Raw genomic sequence first — 26201 nt, 5'->3', positions numbered from 1 at the left:
TAGTGGGCACGTTAAATTACCCCACTTCCCTTCCTTCGGTACCCATAACTAAGAACTTTCTCTCTCATCATAAATGCGTGTCCTGCCATCTATAGTAACTTGTCCCATTTTAACTGGTTTTCATCAGGCTACCTAAATTGTTCAATAAGAAATAATAATATAATAGACGGTTCTTCCAAATTGAGGACTTAACACTAGGGACCTAACTCTAAGAGCTTAATTTTAAGGATTCAACATATTCGTCTAACCGTCGAGATGACGTATACTCTATAGGAGAGTTCGCCAAACCATCAAGCTCACCTAACACAAACTTCGCCCGAAGGCATGTCCATAGATTTCATATACTTAGCCAAATTTAATACCTTACTCACTCAGAACTTACTCTACATACTTTACTTCTATAAACAATGCTTAAACACTAGGGCTTCACCGGGCGAGATGTTACAACCCTAGTAGGAATACTAGGGGTGTGCTGCCCATTCTAATCCTACTTTAATTAGGGAGTGTTTTTCTATTTGAAATAAACTTCACTAATTCAACAATGGTTCTACCTTCTCTCCCTATAAATAGATGGCACTGGTAGGATTATTTACACAACTTTAAAATATCATTATTTTGCCCAAAAATAGAGGGACTTTTATTCTATAAGAATTAAATATATTTTTAGAATAACAATTCTGCTGATTTCTATTGGAGAAGAAAATTTTTGTTTTCACCCCAAAAGAAGAGAAAATTATTTCTAGTTTCTGTGTTTGATTCACTTTGATCGAGCCTACAGTCGAGGCAATTCATGGTACGAGAATAGTGGAGAAGATCATTTGGTTGAAAGCCGAGAATGACAAGGATCTCTCTATCCGAAACACATGTATGATTTCGGTCTAGGGTTTATTGCTATAAATATCACAAACTGAGTCAGTTTTCACAATTTTTATTTTCTGTTGTGTAAGAAAACTATTTTCAGACCGGATTTTTTCCAACAGGGAGTCACCTTCCTCTTAAAAGCAAAGCCAATACCTCTTTTTTTTACGGTCTTCAACGAGGTTTAAGGAAAGAGGACAAACACATTCATCATTCCATTGCTAAGGCAACAAGTAAGACGGATGACAAGTCTCTATCATGTTGTCCTAGCCTTGCTCCTGAAGTATACTTCAATTTGAATAATAAAGAGCGATTCAACCTTTTCACTTCAGGTGACTATACCTTTTTAAAGGGTAAAGATATGACTTTTTACTTGTTCCCACGTACAACACTAATTGTTAAAGCACAAATATTTCGGTGGCCTATGTTGGCGCTTCATATCGTGAGGGTGCAAATTAGACTTAAGGATTTGGAAGAGTGGATGGGATGAAGCCCTAACAAAGTTCGAGTTAGATATATATATATATGTTTTTTTTATCTCTTTATCGTGGTAGTGAAAGTTATTTATTGGAGAATGGAGACTGGGCATGGGTTCCAACCACTTGAGTTCTCTTCCTTTGGGTACAATGATAGTAAAGCAACGTGTGTCAACTTATGACATTGTTCGTGACTTGGATGAAATCAATCAGAATCTATTGAATGTGGTGAAATGATAAATATTATCATAAATTCTTCCTAATACATATAGATTGTGTAAATCCTCCGAAAATTATGTTCGAGCTATGTTAAGAAGATATGAGGGGGATATGTATAACCAGTTTCTTTATGGTGATTGGCTATTCTAACTAGAAAGCTTAAAAGCAGATAAAACTAATAAAAAGTTATTAAAGTAATGCACGTGGATGCGTTTCTCCGTAAGAATTTTTCTATCATATTAAAATGGGAGTGCCAAATGGAAGCGAACAAAAAGATTCAAAAAGAAAAGAAAAAGAAAAGGCCAAGAGGCCACAGTGTCGTGGAGACCAGAGAATCCAAGTTCCCATTGCACCGGCACCGCACATGATATGATGGAGTGTGAAATTATTTATTATTACTGTCATTATGTTAACCTACTAAACTTGATTTATTTAGTCATTGGGTAATCACAACCACTCTTCATTTGGTAAACCCTTTACAATAAGTTTCCCGAAAGCCGAGACTGCCTTGGACTGTCGGTATCAGATCACATTATATCATAATGATGATATTATTATTTTGTTTTGTTTACAGGTAGTTAATTTGGTATGGAGGCAGACAAGAAGGTCAAGAGACAGGGCCCATGGAGAGACTTGCTTCAGTTAGGTAGTTTAGGCGCAGATATATTAAAATTGAAGGAAACTTGTCTCTGTGTGTATGTGGAAATCAGGTGGACGGTACAGTTGCATACGTCTCCATCTCATCTGATTTTAACCACCAACCAAGGAACCTAATACCCACACTCTTCCTCCTCCTCCTCCTCCTCCTCTCTCTCTCATTGATCTTCTTTCTTTGCCTTCTTCTTGTTCAGTTTTTTTCTTCTTCTCAGCCTTGCTTGTAATTCCTTGCATCGTTTTCTGCTATAAAATTATCAATTCCTATACTGAACTTGTTATGAAGAGTGATCTGCACTCTCATTTGATTCTAAGGTACCGTACTCTCTCAACTTTTGAACTTTGTTTTAATTAGAGTTAGAGCCAAAAGGGTACCTAAATAAGCAATTTCTGCATTCAGGTTGCTTACATTATATAGAAAGCCGATGGGTGGAAATGGGGTGTTGTACCCAATTCTTGGATTTGCTTCATGTGTGGCTTTTATTTACATGTCTTTTGGCGACTTGAAGCTTAGTAGTCTCCCTAAGGGACTAAGTTTAAGTTTTGTGGAAAGGAATGGGAGTCACTTCATTTTGGATGGTAAACCGTTATATGTGAATGGATGGAATTCATACTGGTTAATGGCTCATTCAATGGATGAAAATAGCAGGGGTAGGGTGAGTGTAATGCTGCAAGCTGGTGCAAAGATGGGTCTCACTGTTTGTAGAACTTGGGCCTTCAATGATGGAGGGTATGAGGCTCTCCAGATTTCCCCTGGCCAGTTTGATGAGCGAGTTTTCCAGGTATTTTTAATCATCTACACTTTTTTCTTTCAATCCATGATGATCAGCAACTTTACATTTTGGCATTATGGCAGGCCTTGGATTATGTCATAGCGGAAGCAAGTCGACATGGAATTAGGTTGCTTCTTAGCTTAGTAAATAACTTGCAAGCATATGGTGGAAAGACACAATATGTGAAGTGGGCATGGCAAGAAGGCATTGGTTTGAGCTCTTCTAATGATTCTTTCTTCTTTGACCCATCAATCCGCAAATATTTCAAGAATTATGTCTTGGAATCTATCAACTTTTCTGGATTTTCTTTTATCTCTTATATTTGAATCATTTTAATTTTATCAACATCATCTGGGGTATTACCCTTGGTTATATTTTGTGATGTAAATAGATGGGAGTATATATGGCGGATTATCTGTATAATTTTCAGAAAAAAGTTTCCTTGTTGTAAACATGGTCATCCCTGGGTCTTGTTTCTACCTATGTAAGTATATAGCAGTGTTGAGGGTTCGTTCCATCGGAGAAGTCTTCAAAGTATTGTCCACTAGATAGCCGACCCGGTCCCCCAACAACTGAAGTTATTGTCTCTCAAGGAGAGTTTTGTCTCCTGAAGAGGCTCTTGTCTCCTGTGCTTTGTCGAGAGCCTATGTGCCATGAACGGCTACCCTAAGGGACTGGTTCACAGAGCCAGGTCACACACCAAGAGGCAACATGAGCGTCTCATCCGGCATATAGGTCACATGTTGGGAGAATGACAGAGCACAGGAGACAAAACCTTTCCAGGGACAATACCTTTGGTTGTTGAGGTCCGACCAACTGCGTGACAGATGACACTTCGAAGACTAATCCCAAAAGAGCCGACCAACCCTCAACAAGCAGAGGTATGGTTCTTTGGGAATAAGGATGAGAAATAGGGCAACTAATGGTATGCTATGAAATTTGAGAGGAAAATATAATTTCTTCTAAGCTGCAATGCTTTCTTACTTGATCTATTTCATTTCCCCAGACTGTCCTAACAAGGAAGAACACCATCACTGGAATTGAATATCGGAATGATCCAACCATCTTTGCTTGGGAGTTAATAAACGAACCCCGTTGCATGTCTGATCCTTCTGGGGATACTCTTCAAGTAAGTTATGACATCTTACACTATCAAGTAACAAAAAAAGAGAGGGCAAAGCTCAACTCTAGGGACTTCCTTGAAACTGAAACACAACTTCATTTTCTTTACTATATAATTTTATCTTTTTCTTTAGTAGAAGAACAAAGGCCTATAAAAGCTTTTTATGACAATTGCAGGAATGGATAGAAGAGATGACAGGTTTTATAAAATCAATAGACAAAAATCATCTATTGACCATTGGCCTGGAAGGACTCTATGGTCCTAAAAGCCCCAAGTCAGCTGTGAATCCAGGGGAGTGGGCATCAACCCTTGGATCTGATTTTGTCTGCAACTCCAACATTACAAATGTCGATTTTACCTCTGTTCATATATATCCTGACCATTGGTAAGCGCCATTCACTAACTATTTATGAAAATCGAAAACGTTTCAGTATGCATGCAAAAGAACCTATTATATAAATCTGTGGTACCAGATTACAGAATGAAGCCTGGATTATTATCATATAGGGTGCTAAAGCATGGATAATGATAAACCTTGATGGCTATGTATGAGCTATCAAGTCTATCAAGTTGTGAAGCTAGTTTCATTCCTGCCTTTCACAAATGAACTTTGCTTGAAATTTTTCATTTTACAAATTGGCTATTATCCATAGTTTGATAAAAGAAAAACTGTTCACTGATTTGTTTGAATTGCCTGAGGTCTAGTTTTTCTCTTATTTCTTCAATAAGCATCTCTATGGTTAATCTAATCTTGTTTGGCAGGTTTCATGATCTAGGATTTGAAGAAAAACAAAGGTATGTTTCCAAGTGGGTGCGTTCGCACATTGAAGATTGTGACGAAGAACTGAAGAAGCCTGTTATGTTCACAGAATACGGCTTGTCAAATCAGAACAAAGACTTCCAGGCATCCCAGAGAGAGCAGTTTTATCGGACTATTTTAGACATCATCTATAAATCTGCTAAGAAGAAAGGGTCTGGGGTGGGTGCTTTAGTCTGGCAATTCCTTGTTGAAGGAATTGAAGAGTACAACGATGATTTTGGCCTTGTGCCGTGGGAAACCCCATCCATTCACAAACTCACAATACAACAGTCTTGCAGATTGGCCAGAATCCAAGGACTTAATCAACAAACTGGTAACTTGAAACAACTGTGTTCCTAGAGATACTAGGTGAGAAACCTCACTTGTATAACCATTTTTTATTTTTATTGTTTTTTTTCTCATCATCATACTTGAAATTACATTTTCCAACCAATGGTATAGTTTTAGGAAGTTCTAGGAATTGCTAGGGTTCAAAATTCATGCTGAATGCTTTGTTTGTCAAGTAGATGATGCAATTATTTCAATGTCTCGTTAAGACAGATCAAGAAGTACTTACATGAAACATGATATGAATGAACAAATAGCTGCATTTTTTGTTTCTGATAAAAGAATAACAAACAATTTCTACCGCCTCACAACTCAACACAACCACTAAAGCTATACTCCCTTTCAAAACTGCAGAACTAGAAGCTGGCAATTAAGAAGCAACTCTAGTTCAAAATGGAACTAATGGCGACCACATTTCAAAACAGAAATGTTGCCAATCAACTTGAACATAAAGATTTCATGCTGAACTCGGCAAATTCGGCAATCATACCATCACTGAGTCTTCAATATTCCATCTAAAAACCATTCACAAGCAATTCAAATATATGGCTGCAGGCTCGTTTGTTTATAAAGGATATCCAGTGGAAATAACAGCTTCAACAAGCATCCATCACAATTTCTTCCAAAACTTACTTTTTAACAGGTCAACCATCCCCAAATATCCCCATGGCCTGGCAAACTTGAAAGACAATTGCATTATTATGCAAAGCCACACTATTTTCATTTCAGACTCTTAAGATACCTTCTACAAAGGCAATGCATGGCCAGGAATCATACAGTAGAATTTTAATAGCAAAAAGGCTGCAAAAACTTTACTACTCGCCACAAGAACGAAACACCTAAAACTCTGGACACCCCTCATCTCCAATAAAACATTACCTGCACCGTTATAATCAGTCAAATTCAAAACATAACCCAATTAATTCCAATAAATCAAAGTATGAAACTAAGAGGGTGAACATGAATATGAACCAAGAAGACCAAAATAGGTTGGCTATCAAAACTTCCAAGTCCTATAATTAGAACGAACTTGAGGAGAATACAAGAGCAAAACCCATGGCTAATATGCATAATAACGGTGAAAATTAACAAATTAGACAGTTCACTAGAATTCAGAGTTCTAAAAACAGTTAATAAAAAGGAAGTAAATAATCAGGTACCAGAATAATTAAAATATGTCAGGGCAAAAGCAAACCATGAACCAGACTAGTAAGTGCTGATAAATTTCCACAAATTATATGTCCCCGGATTTTTTCCCTGTAACAATCTGGAAGATCCTTAAACCCCTGCTAAATGCTTCATTAAATAAGATTCTTGTCTGCATTGACTGACATCCAGGCATCCAAGACAAAAATGCCACTGGGGCCATAACGATAACACCAAACAGGATATCATATAGCCGAGCCACATAAACCACTGAATCCCAAAGCCTGGTAGACTGCACTAAGGGCCGAAGTACTTGCGCAATAGATAGAAGTCCCCAGCCAGTGGGAATAAAAGCCAATAAACTGGTGAAAACGTCAGAAAATTTAAAGGCCGTAAACTGAAGCAGCACAACAATAACAAGTATTCCAACAATGATTACAAGGAACTGAACAAGCCGAAAATATATGTGTTCCTTAGCTGCATATTTGTCCCGAGCATATGAGATAAGCAGAAAAATTCCAAATGCCACAAAAATGTATATCCAAGACAGTAAATATACAACAAAACTAGTACTATTAGCAGCAATACCTAGATGGTGTACAATCCCATACTGGAAAAAGAAAAATCGAAGGTCTAAAAGTATCTCTACTCGCTTTCCCCAGGGGCTAGTTGTCCTTAGATGTTCCTGCTCCTCATACCACCATCTCTCCCAGCTCTGTTCAGCCTTTGCAAACAGACCACCATCGTACCATATCCAGTTCATAAATTCATCAAAGTCATAAACAGTCTTTAACCAATCAAAACCAGAAGGATTGAATACAAAGGGTGCCATAATCCATGATATGACCAGAAACCAACTGGAGATAGTCATAGCTATGTAAACAAGTGTGTCCTTAGCTAAAGGACTGTAAGATGCATAAACTGTAAGTATTAGACCAAGCTCAATAGCCTTTATAAAATGGCTGCGAGCATACAACCTGTAATTTTCTGAAAAACTCTTGTGCTGCACAACAAAACCACGGCCAGTTGCCCGGTACTTGGCACCACCATGAAGGACAGTCCGGCCAAAGAAATGAGTACGGGTTCCCATGGAAAATGTGTAGAAAACAGATGAAAGTTGAAGCTGCATTGTCAAGAAATCCCAGACAGCTTGAAGGAATCCATGTTCAAGGGAATTCTCCACTATCATTGGAAGGGCAGTGAAAAGTCCAAGTTGGATGATGAATTGTTGATTCAAGATGGCACCAAGAGCTTTATTATTGTTGCTGTTAGCAACCTTCTCAACACCGCTAAGAGATAGATAAAGTCGGCTCCACAGAAAAACATATACAGTAAGAACGACCATCATTGTATTGAAGAAAAAGCCTACAGTAGTATAAAAGAATGATAACATCCGGAAGAAGTCCAGTCTATGACCTAGCCGATAGACATCTCTACTGAGAACTTGCTCACCATTCCCACTAGCAACCTTGGCTTCAAACATAGATATTTGATTCAACCCAACATCCCTTCCTTTGCCAACCTGGATGTATTCATGATGGGTGACATTGCCTCCTCGCAAAGTACAATTAAAGCCAGCAAAAATGTCCTCACTAATATTAATTACTCTGGAAGCTTTACTGATCCCACCTCGAGTCAAAAACCAAAACCTGTCAAAGATATCTGGATGGCCATAATGCATTCGAATTTTCAGAGGATTTGCCAAGACACGCTGTCCCAAAGTGACAAAACTTGTTTCTTGAGCTGACATAAACCAAGCAAGTGATGAAACAGATCCAGTAAAAATATGTTCCCTGACACCCAAGATTGTTGGCTTTCGTATCCCATAGTATCGCCCATATTCCTCCAAGAGATTGCGTATTTTCAGTGCCTCCTCAAAATAGCTGTCTTGGTTCATATCAATAGTTTGAACAGCATCACCACGGGTGAAGATAAGGGCATGGTTTTGATTCTCCGGTTTGCCCTCTCCAAGCCTCAATGGACCAGGCAATTTGACACGATAAATCTCCACCTCCTTCTGTAATTGCTGATCGTATTTCACAAGAACAGAGTAATACTCTTTCTCATCCCTCCCTGTGGAAACTTCATCAGCATAGGCAACTCGAAGGGCTTCATTGTGTTTCATCAGATATAGGATTTCCTCAGCACGTGGATCCTTCTTGGCCTTCTGAGCCCCATAAATCTGGCAGGCAATCACATACGTGTATTTCATCGAAGAGGTTACCTGCTCATGGCCTTTGAATAAGAAACCTGTACTTGCCCTGCTTAAACTCCTGGGAGAAGGTGACCTCTCAGGATTTAAACTATCCAAACCAACATCTCTCCCCATAGAACCAAGATCCCGTACCCCTTCTTTAATATCCATCTCTGATGCAGAATCAAGGAAAGCCAGTAACTTAAGAGCTCTAAAATAATACATCATTCCTCTGACAGTGCGCGAAAGTGTCTGGCCTCTGTAAGATGCCCAAAGCCTCAGATCTCTCATCTTGGTTGTCCATATCTCCTCATCCTTTACCATTCCCTCTCGCCGCATTCTTTCCATGAAATTTTTCCATTCATCGTCATATATGGTCTGCAAATAATATAGGATGGAAATCCCATCTTCGTTTTCAGTTACGAGCTGTTCTTTGCTATAGAGCACCTCTTCATTGTAGTAAGGGGTGAGGACACTAAAGGCCATCATCTTCTCTACTTGGGGAGCATGAGGCATTTTCATAAAAAGCGAGTTGCTAAAGAATGCAATTCTACGTCTAGCCTCAATATTAGCTGGAATGTTCTGAACAGAATCCCTGGAGGTAAGAATTGTAAGCAATCGCCTAGCCTGCCGATAGAACTTCTCGTTGCTGGGGTCTGGCAACTTAACAGCATTCCCAAATAGCAGTCCTGCCATCACGGCAGGATCACGAGGTGCTAATCCATCCTCCCTCAGCTGTTCAACTGTCCTCTTGTCTTTGATAAAATCACGGACAACAATCTCATAAAGGGCCTGCAAGGTATTGACCACCAGGTTCACATCCTTCTTGGGCTTAGTCAATATCTGAACAAGTTTTATCAGCTTCATATGAATCTGTGGTAGCACAGTCATTTTAAATGTCTTGATGAACTTCTCGATCTCAATAGAATGATCGATTTCTTGAAACATAGCAGAGAGGATGGAATGCTCCTCAGACTGGACATTGAGGATTTCAAACATCATGTGCTTGACACTGTCATAAGCTTCGATCACAGCACAACGCCTGTATTCATTCTTGCATATTTTACTCCAAAGCAACTTATCAGGAGCATCGACCAACTCTTTTGACTCGCTGAGAGCAAGCAACAGCTCATTGCATAGCAAAAAACATGGCCAGCAAATAACCCTGACATTCCAAGCATTATGGGGCAACTCTAGCAGCTCAACTTCTAGATCAGAGATAATATCTTCTTCCCTGAAAGTGGTAATTATCTCATTCCATATCAAGGCAAACTTGTGAGCCTCAACCTGGTTTGATTCAAGCTTCTTATAAGGTTTCCCGAACCCATATCTCAGCTTCAACCGGTGAATAGCATCTTTAATCTTGGCCTTATACGATCCTCTGGCAGTCAGTAACTGCTCTTCAGGCATCAGATTGAACTGAATTGCACTGGCGAAGAACTGAAACCTCAAACTCAACTGCTGGATGTTTCTAATCTCACCTAAGTGCTGGAATAACCCCACTCCTGCTCCCACAAAGGAGGAATAAATTGAATACCATATCTGAATATCCATCAAGTAAATAAACACTACAGGCAACCACAACAACCCCACAGCGAATTTGTTACGACCACGATATGGCTCATCCCAGTCATATTCCTCCTCCCTAAGGTCCATTAATTGTTTGGTCGGTTTAATCATGGGTTCAATCTGAAAGAAATAACTAAAGGCAAATTTTGTAGCTAACACCACCGCCCAGAAAAGAGTATACCTAACATTATCAAAGAGCCCTTCCCTCAGTCCCCGACCAACAAAACTCTTACTCTGAAACCACCAAGTCATGAGGTAACATATTCTCCAATTCGACTCCTCGATAAAGTTCCTAATCCAAGGAAGCACAAACAAAGCCAACGCTAGTACCTCCGGTAACACAAAAACAAATGCAACTTGTAGATAAAGGAACACCCGCCTATTAGCCTCCTCGTTCCACGTTTTATCTTTGTTTCTCTGCACCCAGATCCTTCTATAAAGAACTGCGAAAAGCATGATCCAGGCCAAAGCTACCACCACCTTTAACAGCATCCTAAGGCCAAGCCCCAGTTTTGCAAACGAAACACGGCTACACTGCATCCCTGCATCTAATAAAGCCTGCAGAAACCTCAACCCACTCCAGGTAACAAACACTGTCAAAATCCTAACCTGAACATCCCTAACTTTCAATGCTTGCCACGGATACTCCTCCCCTTCCCAAGCCACAAGAATCGCAGCCTGAAGAAACAAAAATAGCATCACCCAAAGCCTATCAAAACTCCTGTAAATATTGAAAAACGACCTTCGCTCCACGAACCCAGTTTTCCCAACACGTTTTCTCTTACTGGAAGTAACAAAAAATTTACACCCCGCGTCAATCGGCCACTTGAGTTTATGAAAACATCTCCGACCCCAAAAATACTCATTCAAATCATCATAATTCCTCCAAGCATGATGCGGTGCCGTTCCGTTCTTGCTACACTCAACTTCCATCTTTACTGTCTCGTATATCGGCTTCACAACACAGTTCAAAAACCCGTATTCTCCCAATGTCGACGGCATAGCAGGCTGACCAGTGTTCTGGTCGATAAAATCTTCGAGAATCCTGTTTAATTCCATGGCCATGTTATGGAAGATATAGCAAATGCATTCAGGCATAAAACGGAGATTCGCAGATTCACCCCAGATCAGCAAATAAAGGCCAACGTAAAGTAAGTCACGGCGGTGATCAGAGTGAGAGGTGCGGCTGAACCATATGTTGGATTTCTTGCCCAAATAAGAGCACCAGTTAGTGTAGTTTTTGAGGAGTTTTCGGAGGAAAGTACGGAGGACGCCAACGTCGAGGATGTCAATGTTGTCGGTAGGAGGGGAGAGGCGCATCTGCGCATTGGCGAGGTGGAGGATCAGATGTTCCCTCTGGTTCTTGACGTTGTCGCGTTGGAAACCGAAGAAGAGAGCCAGCCAGTCTAGGAGGTCCATAGTAGGCAGTTGAGCCTGAGGTGGCATTCTTAGATTTCCGACGGTGCGTAGAGCGGCAATAGCGGCACGTACTTCGGGGAAACGGAGGGAAGGGTGGTTGAAGAGGAGGTTGTGGAGGGGGATTATGTTGTAAGGTTCATCTTCAGGTGGAGCTGAGCCCGACTGAGTGGCAGGACGCATTGCATTTGTTGGGCGATGGCGGGTTTATGTTAGCAGTTTGCTTTCCTTTTATGGAAACCGGAAAACTGATCAAATTAGGAAGGTTTTTTTTTTTCTTTTAAAATTTTTGAAAAGGCCTGGGCGGGTGGTATTGTTACTGAATGCGTGTCATCTTCTGAGCTCAGCGCTCTCGGGTCCTACTCCTAAGTCCTCGGCTTGGCACTTGCACTTTGACTGACTCCACCTTGATGTTCTCTTTTAAAATGAAGGGAACCCATTAACCCATGCCCCCATGTCTCCTTATACCAAACCAATATCTGAATATTAAAATATATTCTCATTAATGTTGAAACCAACTTTTATTATGAGAAACAAAAATTAGTTGTCGATGAAAATTGGAGTCGCCACCAATTTTTTATTAAGGTGTTATTAGATCACCTAAAAGTGACATTGGTCTACGAGCTTTTAGAAAAACGAGTTCGGGAGTCAGTTACGTACGAGGAAGGATTAGCATCCTCGTAACACCTAAAAATTGGTACCAAATTGATTAATTAGTGTCCTGATGTCGAGAGTTGAAAAATACGATCCTTAGTTAAATTAAGTTGTTCATTAAGACTCTCTCATTTTGGAAAAGAAAATGACACACCCAATGCGTTAGGGCACGATATTTTATTTCTTCAAAAATGAGTTTGTCCAAGAAACTCATGTAATAAAATTTAAAAGAATATTCAATTGTTTAAGATTTAAGAAGAAATCGCGGCCCAATACATTAGGACACAATTTCTCAAAATCCTAAACATTGAATATTTCCTTTATTCATTTTTAGAAAGAAAAAAAATCTTTATCTCGAGAAATCAACACGTCACATCCAATGCATTAGGACACAACATATTGAATTCCTGACGACAAGCTTTTTATTTTGTTTGTTTTAAAAACATTCTCGATAATTAAATTCAACAAAGAAAATTGGAACCCAATATGTTAGGGCTCAATCTTTTCAAAGAGTCTAAATTCGAGTATTGCCTTTATTTTCGAAGTTTTCTATTTTATAAATTCGAGTAAAAAACAATATAATGTTTCATTGGATGTATGTATAAATGCCGCTTTAACAAATAACAATAATAAATACAACAATGATATAGAAATAATATAAGCATAAATAAGGAAAAAAATAATGACATGTAAAGTATCAAATAAATGAGCAAAAAACAAAAAGACATTCTTTTAAAATGTAAATGAAAGCATAAATCAATAAACAAATGAAGGAAATAAACAAAAAAATATAAAGAATAAAAGGTACATAATATATATTGAAATTATAAAGAATAAAAGACATACACATGGGTTTACATTTAAAATTTTGGACTATAGAATTTATAACAAAATATATATAATGCATTTATGAAAATAAAGAAAAATATATAAATATACATATATATTATAACATATGTGTTAAAAGTATAAGTTTGTATTTAAGCAAATAAAAAAAACATAGATATGTGTGTATATATATAAAAAATATTTATTAGAAACAATATACAAATCAATAAATAAATTATACATAAATCAACAAAATAAAAACAAGCCACAGAAAATAAGAACGCAAGAGAGAGAAATTTGAGTAAATACTCTTAAGAATTATTAGTAATCTTAAGAATTATTATTACTCCCCAACTCCCAGTCCTTTACAATGAAGGGAGAGGCATCTATTTATAGTTGAGCCTCCCCAAATCCAACGGTACAGATTAATTACATCAACGGCTAAGATTAAAAGGCATCTACAAATTAAATCTCTAAGATTACAAAATCATATCTTCTAAGATTGCATATCATATCTAAGATTACATATTATATCTAAGATTGCATATCATATCTAAGATTGCATATCCTTGAAGATTATGTTTCCATATTCATCTAGCTTGTAGATAGACTTTCAACCTTTTCAAGTAATGGGCCATCCCGATCGGGCCAAATGATATAATTTTGGACTTTGTTTTATTATTTTGGGTTTATTATTTTTTACGAGCCTGGGCTAAATTGGCTTATTACAATTAACATAATAGAGAAAAGGTTGTATGAAAGAGTACATTCACGTCTTCTTATATTATTTTCTAATTATCTAATTATATTTCAGTAATTTTTTCATGGCATTGATCAAGAATTTTGAAAAAAAATTTACTTTGAATTTTAAATTGTGAACTTGAACCCAAAACTTGTACTGTGAATTCAAATCCAAACTTAAACCTCAAACCCTAAACTCGATAAATATTTTTTTCAATAATTTAATAATATTTCAGTAATTTTTTCCATGGCAGTAAGACATATTTTTGGAAAATTTTTACCTTAAACATTGAACCTTGAATCGTGAACTCAAACTCAAACCTTGAACTGTGAATTCGAACCCAAACTCAAACCTCGAACCCTAAATCCAAACCGAAAACCCAAAACTTTGAACCCAAAACCTTGAATTTGGCATTTTGGTTTAGGATTTAGGGTTTAGTGTTTGACTTTAATGCTTAAGGTTTAGTGTTTTGAGTTTAGGTTTATGGTTTAAAAGTTAAGTTTAGGGTTTAGGATTCATAGTTTTGGTTTAAAAAATTACCAAAATTATGTATCAATGACATGAAAAAATTGTTGAATTATCATTAAATAATTAGAAAGGGATAGAGGATGACATGGCGCCCTTGTTTCATACAATCTTTTCTCCAACATAATAATATGATATTATTACTTTTATCGTTATTGATATAAATATTTGTGAACTTAGTTTTAATGCACTATCATTAAATTATGTAGTGAAAATATCACAACTATTTTATTATTTATACTAGCTTTTATGGATCCCCACTTTCTGTTTGACTCATGGTCTTGGTAAAAGATTTTGACCATCCATTTTCTTTTCAAAAACTTGAGTCGCCCACTCTGAAGGATAGTCCACTTACTTGGAGAATATCCTTACAAAGACTTACTTTTTAGGTGTAAACACTCCTCAGGTGTAAATATGCCTCTAAAGACCATTAGGCCCTACCTGAACATAACAACCTTTTACTCTTACAATAGAACAGGGCCTACTATGCACGTCTTGCACGCATTCTTTAATGGCAACCCTTTTGCAACAACTTATCACATCACACTAGCAAATAATAGGAGCTCTCTTATAAATACTCTCCTTAAGGATGAGAAAGAGATCTTTTGGCTTCCTTAGCAAGCTTTGAACACTTATCCTCTTCAGTCTTTTCCTCATATTTTTGCCTATCATTTTGTCTCTTTCGACTCTCTGCCTCTCAAGGTGAACTGACCTCCTCAACACCACTATAGTGCCCTTCTTGTCTTCTTCATTGCTGTAAACTGAATCAACACTTACAGTATAAATTTTATAACTTAAACTTATATATTAAAACTTCTTAAAGTTAAATCATGTATGAGTGTTTGGAAAGTCATAATGTAATTGGATTTGTGTAATTACCTACGAAATTATTTCAATTCTCACCATCTTCCTTAATAATTGAAAAGGAAAATTTTTATCTTGGTAATAGTGATCTCACCATGTCAAATGGAGAATTCATAATACGTTTGACACATCTCACACACTATTTATTTTTAAAAGAAAAAATTGGTTGGAAGCCACATGTTGTAATCTTTTTCACATGGCTTCTAACTTAAATTTTAAAAATAAAAAAATAATGAACATTGAACTTGCCATATCAGACGATAAGTTCAACTAGTAGCAGATATTTGTCAATTCTTTGAAAAGTTGATCATTGTTTCCACTTCCAATGATGGATTTAACAAGGGTTGTAAAAGTGGAAAAAATGATTAAACCTTTTCTAGTGGTGGTTTCACCACTTCGGGATTCCAAATTCGAATTTAAAATTACTAAACTACCCGAGAGCCCTTTATATAAACTCATTCCTTTTTTCATTTATTTCACATACAAATCATTCTACTTTTACTCTTAGTTAGCATTTGGTATGATGGAAAATGGTCACTTTCATGGAAATTTATTTTGTTGAAAAGTGATTACAACGTTTTCTACGTCAAATTTTATTTACTTGCTTTAGAATTTAACTTTTCCTTGGGAGTTACTTTCTTACAAACATGGAAATGTGTGTAACACCCTTTACTTGACCCGATCGACAGGTTTGGTTACAAGATGTCACATTATACTTACATGACTAACTTGAACAATTTACAACCAAATTGTATGACTAACATGAATAAGACAACCAACTAAACATTTTATAATCATACTTAATTCGAATATTATCTGCAGCAATCTTATCATATTTGACTGGTTGATCTGCCAAACTAAAACACTACAGTTACAAATTCCTAGTTTAAGTTATTAACATGCGAACTTATGAAAAGATTAACAATAATGTCTTTATTATATTTAAAAGATTATTCATCATAGAATATAATATATCAAGTTCATACGTAATTACAAAAATTCAAACCCTAATGTTCGGCCTCTAAGTTGCCCCCACTATATGCATGTTACAAATAACAACACAAATTCACCTAAGCTTGAACGAATTCTGACTTGATCCCTCTTCAGCTCCTTATATAAACCATCATACATGGAAACCGTAATAAAGACTAAGTAAGTTCAAATGAACTTGGTGAGTTACTAATATAACACACCATTTATAAATTTATAAATTAGAACTTTATGGGTCTGATCTCCTATTTGACGTCACTTGCACTAGTAAAATTCACACATCGTCTTGGCGTACTTTGTCCTTCCTAGCATTGACTCAACTTGAAAATTTGTAGACTTCTGCACTGACACAATCCTTCATTTCTATCACTCGTGTTATAGGCTACAGTACGGAATGATTTTGCTTACCTATTTGTACTAATTTCATACAAGATGGATTATTACTTCTTTTGCATCAAAACATATGCGAATTACCTTAGAAATTATTATCATTATGAATTAACGTACAGTGGATTGATTCTAGAAAACTCATGCATGGAGATTCACACTTGGCGAGATTTTACATGTAGATTTACACATAAAGTTTTATCTACGCAGACTCGAGCTTGACGAATACATACTTACAGACCATACTTGTGAACATTTATATATGAAATCATAATCACAGATTTATATATGCAGATTCTTACTTGTGAACTCAATCTTAAATAATAGTCACAACTAAACTCTTGTTTGGTGGATAGTTACTGTGGATTCTTGATTTAACGATAGTCATTGGCGTAGACCTACATGAAAGATGATTTATGCAGTTTTGGATTGAGAAAAATAATTTCTACGAACTTCTCGTAACTTGATCATAAAGGAAATCCCATACGATCTCTTGCTTGGATATTAGTCCATACGTACTATTATGAAAGATAGTCTTGTTGAACTCTTAACTTGAAATATGAGCATCAGATCAACAGTCTTTCATAGCTTGAATTCATAAAGATAAATCCAATAGATTGTCATACATAAAGAATTCATATAGAAGATTCATGAATGCGAACTCATATATAGCTGACTCATACATACAGATTCATAAACGAGTATTTATATATATATGCAGATTCATATACGTGAACTGCTCATCGTACTTTAGCATGGAGAAATTTCCAAGTATAACTTTGTCATGATGCTTAGAGAACAAGGCAGTGGACTATCGTAACTTAAATCATGAGATAAGTCCAGAGGACCGCCTTATCTTGCATGTGCCCATGGCCATGGGGCTTGCTTACATAAAAGAGGCTTTAAGCTTTAGACTATGCAGAGTCTCATACTTAGAAGAACCTACGTAGGGTTTTCATATACATGTGCGCATATATCTTCGTACAATCCAATCGAACCTCCACAAAACCAAATATCATGCATATCATTTAACTAACCAGATAATATGCAGGAAACATTATAATGAGGAAAGCTAGATAACATGTGGTACAAAGTGCACAAGATGACATTTCTTCATCTTTCATCTGCCTTACCTCATTCCATACTCTGCATATCATTTATTTACACAATTGACATATAACAAGTATTCAACTAACAATTTTGTTTAATAACTTAAGGAAAATCATACCATACGTATCACTTAACTGACCATTCAACAATATCATATTCAATATGGCTTTACTAGCAACAACTCATCAAAACATCCAACTTATACTTACAGCCAAACATGCATTTGCATCTCAGCACTAAACATGCATCAACAATACAACAAACATCCCACCATAGAATAATTCTCCATCATCAGTAAATCGCAGAGTCAAACATACCCGAACAACAAAATACTAAAATAAATAAAATAACTAATGAGAAATTGAGTTCAAGAACTCACTAGCAAAATACCTAAAAGCTGGTACCGATTACACCTGCTTAGCTTTTTCTTATCACCTGAGCTTCCTTCTTCTCGGTTAGCCAAACATAATAATCATATCAAGATCAAAATGAAGTCATTCATATGTAAGAAAACTATAATTCATTTACATGTAGAAAGAGATTTTAAAGGTTAGCTACAACCCTAAACATCTCAGTACAAGCTCGATGAATTAAACTAAAATCTTAAATTTTTGTTCCCTTTTCTTCAATCAAAAGATACAGAAAACTTTAGAAATATTACCAGTTTACTAAACTTCAATCACTTAAGTTGATATATTGTTTTCTCCTTCTATGCAAATCACTTCTTAACTTTTATCTCTTATAGAACAAACCAGAGAAGAAGATGGAAGAAATAAGATGAATACAAAAAATTAGAGAATGAGTATAGGAGAATGAGGCCTCTTCACTTGATAAGCTGTAAAAGTAACATGTTTTAATCCTATTTTTAATGCATTTTTGGATGATTAATGATGTAAATTAGTAAATTTGATGCTTCTAATCCTTTAAATTAATGTTTTTATACTTAGGAAAGTATTTGAGAGTGAAAAGAGCGAAAAATGAGCCAAAATCGGATGAATAGAGCTGTTGTAACATCCCGAATTTAGGGCTAGTCAGAATAGTGGTTTCGGGACCACAAATTTGACGAGAAAAAAATTTAGTTTAATTATATTTTTATGGTCTACGATTTCACAAAATGATTTCGTGAAAATTTCGTTCAAAAATTTTGACGTTTGGGCACTCAATTAGTCAAAAGGACTAAATTGTAAAAAGTGCAAAAGTTGAGTTCTATATGTTAGAGGTGCCCAATTGTTATGAGATTTCAAATTTGAGGTCTTTATATGGTAATTAGACCATTGGTTAAGTTGGTGGACAAAAATGGGTATGGTTAGGCATGTTTTCAAAGTTTTTCTTTAAGGGCATTTTGGTCATTTAGTTATTAAAATGAATTTAAAAAAATTAAAAGCCAAGTTTTGTCCATCTTCAACCCCTAGGCCAAAAATTGCATGGAGAAACCATGTCTAGGGTTTTTCAAGCTTCCAAACTCGATTGTAAGTCCGTTCTATCCCAGTTTTTAATGATTTATATGTTTTTGAAATCCTCGTAACAAGATTTACCTATTTTTACCATTGTTTTGAACTAGGGTTTGTGTTTAAAAATTTACCCATGAATGATATGCATGTATTTTGATGTTTTATGGAAGAATATGAATGTTTGGAGCGTGATAAACGATTTGTACTAAGTAATTTATGATGAAAACGCCTAAAAGGATTAATCTGTAAAAGTTATAAAATATTTCACAAGTGTGTGAATAAGTAAGTATTTTGGACTGCTATAGTTATGAAAATGGTTCAGCTAGGCCTAAAATGCAAGGAAATTGAATAAAAAATATTTTACGAGCCTACGGTAAAATCGTAATTTTGTGAAACTTTAGGGGCAAAAACTTAATTTTTCCAAAGTATGATTTTTGGACTGGAATGAATAGTGTGAAGGTTATATAAGTTAAACGTATTGTTATAAATCAAGAAAGACAAGAAATTGAAATTGATCGATAAAAAGAAAAGTGAGAAAAAGTGAAAAATTCCCGAATGAACCTTTGGAATAAAAAGGAATATGAATGAAGTGACATAAATGATCACGTGTGGCACGGATTGTGTGTAGGCCACTATGTAAAAGTGAAAGTGATGGTCACGTGTGTAGTACTATGTGTAGGCTACTACGTGTACCGAAATGATAGGTCGCATGTGTAGTACTATGTGCAGGCTACTATGCATACTGGATAGTTTCGATCACGTGTGTAGTACTATGTGTAGGGTACTACGTGTATCGGATGGTAATGGTCACATGTGTAGTACTATGTACAGGCTACTATGTGAACCAAACATCATTATTAGTAAGGTGGTTGCTATGTGCTGATTGCACCGGATATCATTGATTAATAAGGTGATTGCTATGTGCTGAATCCACCGAGTATCTGCTATTATTCCGAAGTGTTCATCGGGAAATTGACTAAGTGTAATTGAATAATGAATATAGGTGCGGAATTGAATTGAATATTGACTTAGAAATGAAAAAGTGAATTTTGAATTGAATTGTGATTGAAAGTGAAAAAGTGAAATTATGAAAGAGTACATTTAGCAATAAAACAATTTAGACAGCAACAGTTGTGTGACTTTGAAAAATCACCAAAAATGGTGGAGATTGAATTAGAGGCTGAATAATATATGAAATTGAAGCTGAATGAGTCTATTTTCACATAAAAGAAATAGAGCAAGAAAAAGAGTTATATATTTTGAGATATTTGAAGTTTAGTTAGACAGAGTCAGAATGAGTTTGGAATCCCCGGTTCTGAATTTGAAAAATTTTCAAAAATTGTACAAAAATAATTTTGGGATAAAGTTTATATTTTTAGAATCCTAAGTGAATCTATTTTCAAGAGAAACAAACGGAAACAATATCCAAATTTTGTACAATGAGATAATTAATTTTTAGTTAAGAGAGGTCAGAACTATCGAGCAAGGAAACAGGGGAAGCTTTAAAGAATAAACTGTACTATTTGGCTAAACCAAAAATTCTAGCTTTGAATATACATGTGATTTAATAGTGAAATTGTAGTTAATGTTTTTAAGTGTGTTATACACATTAAGGATGTGGAATGGAGAGGAGGAGGAGGAAAATTAGAAGAACATATGAATGATTTGTGTATAATTGGCCGTATGCTTGATTGATTATAATCGATAAACGATTGAAAAGAAATAATATTTATAATTGTGCATTATTAGTTATAGTTAAAGTTTATGTGAGAAAATAAAGTTTCATAGTATGTGTATGTGGTATACTTGGTATATGATTTGATATGTAGCAATGTCAGAAATGGTTTATGAATTAACTCATGTTGATAAGTTTGATACATAAATAAATGTGGTGCTTATCCATGCTTATAATGCTTGTACTTTATGTTTATTTGCCTAGCATGTTTGGTGTGTATGCTTAGGCTTTGGCCAAGTTGTGGCTGGAATACGCTACATTAAATTTATAAAATTATGCATTGAGATGGTAAATGTCTAGATGAAAATATGCTTGTGATCATAAAAGGGTGGTAAGGTTTAAAGTTTGTAATCTTTATTAAAATGGTTTATCACGTGGTTAGTCTTCAAAAAGACTAGCTTGCGACTATGGTTGAGTGTAATGTTTATATATTGTGTGATATGCATAGGAAACGGGAGTGGAAAGGAAATGAAATACTAGATTCATGCTTGAAGTGTCATATGATGCAAAAAGGGGACGTTAAGTTAAACGATAAATATGTATTAGTATTGAACTTAATGAAATTGAATTGTACGTGAATTAAATGGAAATTGCAAATGATATGATTTGAATTAAATGAATTATTGTGGTATTGAAATGTATATTGAATTGGGAAATTGAATTGAATCGTGAAAATGAGAATCGTGAATTAAATGAAATGGAAATGAAGTATTGAATTGCATGAGTATGTATTGGGTCTCAGAAGCCCTATTTGTTACAAATACAGTATTTTGAAGTTATAACGTGAAGATTTATAAAAGCATCTTAAAAATTTGAAGAGTTTAAATTTGAATAAAATTTTATAACTCGGTTTAACATGTTTATAAGTGTATGTGTTCTGGTAATGTCTCGTATGCTATTCCGGCGTCGAATACGGGTAAGGGGTGTTACAATGTGACATCACCAGATTCAGTCATAACGTTTAGACTGAATTTGGGGTGTTACAGTTTTCAGGATCCACACGGCCTGGGCATTTCCACACGGGCTAGCCACATGTCTGTGTGAGCCACACGGGCTGGCCACATGCCCATATGCCAGCCAGTGTCTATATCGCTCATTGTTTCCCAAACACGTAGTAAAACCCAATTTTTAGGCTTCCTGAGCATTCTAAAGTCTATAAATATCAATTAGAAGAAAATCTAAGGGGGAACACAGATAAGATTGAAGAAATCACTCGAAGAGCGCCATCGGAATCAACTCAGAAGTAGATCTCCTTCAAGATTGAAGATCTCCATTTAGTTTCCTTCAAAGTTTTATTGAGTTTCTTCATGTCTTGTTGTTATCCTAACTTTGAGATGTTTTCATTCTAGATTATGAACTAAATTCCCTAGATACCTAGTAAAGATGAAACCTATGATGAATCTTTTTATTTGATTTCTGATTTACATGATAAATACTTGATTCTTATTCTTCATTATGTATGCTTATTTCGTGTTTTAATATTTTTGGGATATTAATTCATGTTTAATGTGCTTATTTCAGTGGAGCAAAAGTCCCTATTTAAGAGTAGATCTACCATAATTGAGTGGAGTTGCATGTAATCCTAGAAGACATAAATCTATCAGATTAGAGTCAAATCTAATAGGGAATCCATAGATCGATTTAATGTGACGATAGGGGTTTTAATTAGAAAGTGATTTCAATTAAGCAACCTAGAATTAGTTATTTTTACTCTCGAAAGAGGTATTAACATAATTTAGGGATTTCTACGGATTAAGGCATAAGTGAATAAGTTGTTTTATTCAGATTCAAAATAATAGGTGAAGTCTAGGTGGATTCTTTTCTGGGTATTGTCTTTCTCATTGGTTGTCTTCGATTATTTTTCCCATTTCATTCTCTGTTGCATTCTTAGATAAATTAGTTTAGTAATTTTAGATTAAAAAACAATTACTCCAATTTATTGGCTAAATAAAAAAAATGGTAATTACTAGTACTTTTAGTCCTCGTGGATATGATATTCCTTACTCACCATAACTATACTATTGTTCGATAGGTGCACTTGCCTTTGTCTTAATTAAAGTTAGTTTCGTGACCGTTAAGTTTTTGGAGTCGTTGCTAGGGACTAAAATATTAGGAACACTCAATTTTTATTAATTTAGCCATTTATTTTTATTTCAATTTATTTTTGTTTTTAGTTTAATTTTTACATTCTAATTTTTCTTTTATTACTAAAGAGATGGGTGATAATAAGAATAATCAACTATCTCCTATAGTGGCAGCGAATCCTGTAGATCCTGCCCTTGTTCCTCACACTATGTACGATTATGCCAAGCCCACTCTAGCTAGGGTTGAACCGAGTATTGTGAGACCTATTATTACTGCAAATAATTTCAAACTAACACCAAACATTATTCAGATGATTCAACAGTTTGTTTAGTTCGATGGTTTGCAAGACGAAGACCCATATACTCATTTGGCCAGCTTTTTGGAAATTTGCAATACTTTCAAAATTGTTGGCATCACTCACAATGTCATTCACCTACGATTATTCCATTTCTCATTGAGGAATAAAACTAAGCAGTGGTTGTACTCTATACCACGAGGTTTCATCACTACATGAGATCAAATGACCGAGAAATTCCTACTGAAGTACTTTTCTCTGGCTAAGATAGCCAAAGTGAGGAACGACATCTCTTCCTTTGTGCAGGTCAATTTAGAGACATTATATGATGCACGGGAGAGGTATAAGGATTTATTGAGAAGGTGTCATCACCATGAGTTACCTTTATGGCTACAAGTTCAAACCTTTTATAGTGGTTTGAATCCCTCAACTAGACAACTAATCGACGCAGTAGCTAGTGGAACTCTAAACAATAAAACACCTGAAGTAGCTTATGAATTTATGAAGCCGATGAAAACAGCCGGTGTTTTTAATTTAGATGCGATCACCATATTATCAAATTAGGTAGAAATACTAAATAAAAAATTTGGTGATTTATATCTTTCTACGCAAGTAAATCAGGTGACGCAATGTGATGCAAATGGAGGTGGAATAAATAATCCAGAATATTTATCCTTCGGTCCTAGCACGAAGAATGAGCATATCAATTATATGGGTAATAATTCTAGAACTCAAAATAACCCTTATAGTAAAAACTATAATGCAGGTTGGAGAAACCACCCAAACTTCGCATACGGTGATCAAGGAAACCAAATATCACAACCCCTTTCAGGCTTACAACAACCTTATTAGCCAGAGAAGAAGCCAAACCTTGAAGAGATGTTAGCAAAATTTATTTCGGTGTCGGAGGCTCATTTTCAAAACACCAAGAAAACTTTGAAAAATCAGCAAGCATCAATTCTTAGGCTCAAAAATCAGGTTGAACTGCTTGCTAAATTGGTTTCAAAAAAGCAATAAGGTAGTTCACCCAGTAACACCGAACCTAACCCAAAAGAGCACGTGAAAGTAGTTACATTGAGGAACGGGAAAGTGTTGGCTGAACCCAAAAAAAATCTACAACAGGAAATCAATAAGACAAATGATGAGGGGGTAAAACCCGAAGACATCCAAACACCAGTGGTTAAAGAATATAAACCATTGATCCCGTATTTGGCCAAGTTGGAGAAAGATCTAGGAAGTTTTACTAATCCCTATTTTATTGGTAGTTTAAATATTGAGAAAGCATTAGCTGATTTGGGTCCTAGTATTAATTTGATGCCTTATAAAATGTTCAAGCAACTTGGTATCGGGGAACCTAAACCCACTAGGATGAGTATTCAATTAGTCAATTGATTTGTTAAATATCCTAGGGGTATTATTGAAGATGTACTTGTAAAGGTAGATAAATTCATATTCCCTGTTGATTTTTTTGTGCTTGACAAGGATGAGGGTAATGGGGTACCTTTAATTTTAGGTTACCCTTTTTTAGCCATTGCTAAGGCTGTCATTGATGTAAGTGATGGTAAACTTGTGCTTAGTGTAGGTGATGAAGAGATTACTTTTAAAATCTATGATGCCATGTGATTCTCTAGAGAATAAGATGATTCCTGGTATTTTATTCACTCTATTGACCATGTTATTCAAGATTAATTATAGGAAATTATTCATCAGGACACGTTGGAATTGTGTCTTGTTCAAGGAGAGGAGGTAAATGACGATACTGCTATGATAAGTAAGACAAAAATTGATTTAGATTCTAATGAGTCTTCACTGAGACAGAAAAATTATGAGGGCATTAAGGTAAATGATAAATTAAAATTAAAACCCTCCATTGAAGAACCTCCCAAATTGGAACTGAAGCAATTACGAAATCACTTAGAGTATGCATTTCTTGGAGACAAATCAGAAAGATTAGTTATTGCAAGTATTAAAGGAACATAAAAGAGCCAAAGCTTAGAAGATTTCTGACATCAGAGGGATCAGTCCTTCTTTTTGCATCCATAAAATTTTAATGGAAGATGAGTATAAACCATGTGTGCAAGCTCAAAGAAGGTTAAATCCTAACATGAAGGAAGTTGTTAAAGCTGAGGTAATTAAATTTCTAGATGTTGGAGTTATTTACCCTATTTCTAATAGTACTTGGGTAAGTCCTGTGCAGGTTGTTCCTAAGAAAGGAGGCATGACTGTTGTAGCGAACGAGAAAAATGAGTTGATTCCAATGAGAACAGCCACGGGATGGAGAGTTTTTATTGACTATAGGAAGTTGAATGACGCCACAAGGAAAAATCATTTTCCTCTACCATTCATAGATAAAATGTTGGAGAGATTATCTGGTCATATGCATTATTACTTCCTAGATGGACTTTTTGGCTACTTCCAAATCCCGATAACTCTCGAGGACCAAGAAAAAATGACATTTACATGTCCATATGGTACATTTACTTATCAAAGAATGCCTTTTGGATTGTGTAATGCTCCTGTTACTTTCCAGTGTTGCATGCTAGCAATCTTTGATGAACTTGTAGAAGACATTATGGAGGTATTTATGGACGGCTTCTCAGTATTCGGTAATTCTTTCCACCTCTTTCTTAAAATTTTAAAAAGAGTTTTAATGAGATGTGAGGAAAGGAACCTTGTGCTTAATTGAGAAAAATGTCACTTCATGGTTCGAGAAGGTATTGTGTTGGGCCATAAAATTTCTAGTAAAGGGACTGAGGTTGATAGAGTGAAAATTGAAACTATCAAAAAACTACCTCCCCCTAGTTCAGTTAAGACTATTCGAAGCTTTTTAGGACATGCTGGATTTTATAGAAGGTTTATCAAAGATTTCTCTAAATTACTAAGCCTTTAACTAATTTGCTAGAAAAAGATGTGACGTTCAATTTTAATTAGGAATGCTTAGAAGCATTTAATACTCTTAA

General features: G+C 35.7%; 2 protein-coding genes and 2 non-coding genes across 5 annotated transcripts; 1 reads left to right on the top strand and 3 right to left on the bottom strand.

Annotated features, from left to right (window-relative positions):
• The first annotated feature begins 2120 nt into the window (after positions 1-2120).
• Positions 2121-5324, top strand: LOC107918263 (mannan endo-1,4-beta-mannosidase 2). Its single transcript, XM_016847786.2, has 6 exons — positions 2121-2522; positions 2608-2989; positions 3064-3263; positions 3989-4109; positions 4280-4488; positions 4866-5324. The coding sequence occupies exons 1-6, from the start codon at positions 2488-2490 to the stop codon at positions 5260-5262; spliced, it is 1344 nt and encodes a 447-aa protein (XP_016703275.1). The 5' UTR covers positions 2121-2487; the 3' UTR covers positions 5263-5324.
• A 168-nt stretch (positions 5325-5492) lies between these two features.
• LOC107918262 (callose synthase 12) lies at positions 5493-11839 on the bottom strand. Of its 2 annotated transcripts, none has more exons than XR_005923671.1 (2): positions 6411-11838; positions 5493-6129 (listed from the first exon to the last, which is right to left on the bottom strand). XR_005923671.1 is itself a non-coding variant. In XM_041110230.1 (2 exons), exon 1 carries the CDS (start codon positions 11756-11758, stop codon positions 6485-6487), a length of 5274 nt encoding a protein of 1757 aa, XP_040966164.1. In that variant the 5' UTR covers positions 11759-11839; the 3' UTR covers positions 5493-6129; positions 6446-6484. The 2 variants fall into 2 exon arrangements, 1 of the variants encoding a protein (XP_040966164.1); XM_041110230.1 differs by having other exon boundaries at positions 6446-11839.
• On the bottom strand, positions 8749-8829 carry LOC121226030 (small nucleolar RNA J33). The gene has a single exon (XR_005923928.1). It is a non-coding gene; the product is annotated as a small nucleolar RNA J33 (small nucleolar RNA).
• An 11675-nt stretch (positions 11840-23514) lies between the features above and the next one.
• On the bottom strand, positions 23515-23621 carry LOC121225998 (small nucleolar RNA R71). The gene has a single exon (XR_005923899.1). It is a non-coding gene; the product is annotated as a small nucleolar RNA R71 (small nucleolar RNA).
• Between the last annotated feature and the right edge of the window lie 2580 nt (positions 23622-26201).

Source organism: Gossypium hirsutum, chromosome D13, assembly GCF_007990345.1.
Source record: "Gossypium hirsutum isolate 1008001.06 chromosome D13, Gossypium_hirsutum_v2.1, whole genome shotgun sequence".
Classification (NCBI taxonomy): domain Eukaryota; kingdom Viridiplantae; phylum Streptophyta; class Magnoliopsida; order Malvales; family Malvaceae; genus Gossypium; species Gossypium hirsutum.
This window is presented reverse-complemented; position numbering and strand designations above follow the sequence as displayed.

What these genes read in the sequence shown, in the direction of transcription:
- LOC107918262 (XM_041110230.1), bottom strand. Translation starts at nt 11,758, where the DNA reads ATGCGTCCTGCCACTCAGTCGGGCTCAGCTCCACCTGAAGATGAACCT.
- LOC107918263 (XM_016847786.2), top strand. Translation starts at nt 2,488, where the DNA reads ATGAAGAGTGATCTGCACTCTCATTTGATTCTAAG. An exon ending in TTCAAGAATTATGTCTTGGA is followed by an intron (nt 3,264 to 3,988) that starts ATCTATCAACTT and finishes ATTTCCCCAGAC; the next exon opens with TGTCCTAACAAGGAAGAACA. An exon ending in CTTCTGGGGATACTCTTCAA is followed by an intron (nt 4,110 to 4,279) that starts GTAAGTTATGAC and finishes TGACAATTGCAG; the next exon opens with GAATGGATAGAAGAGATGAC.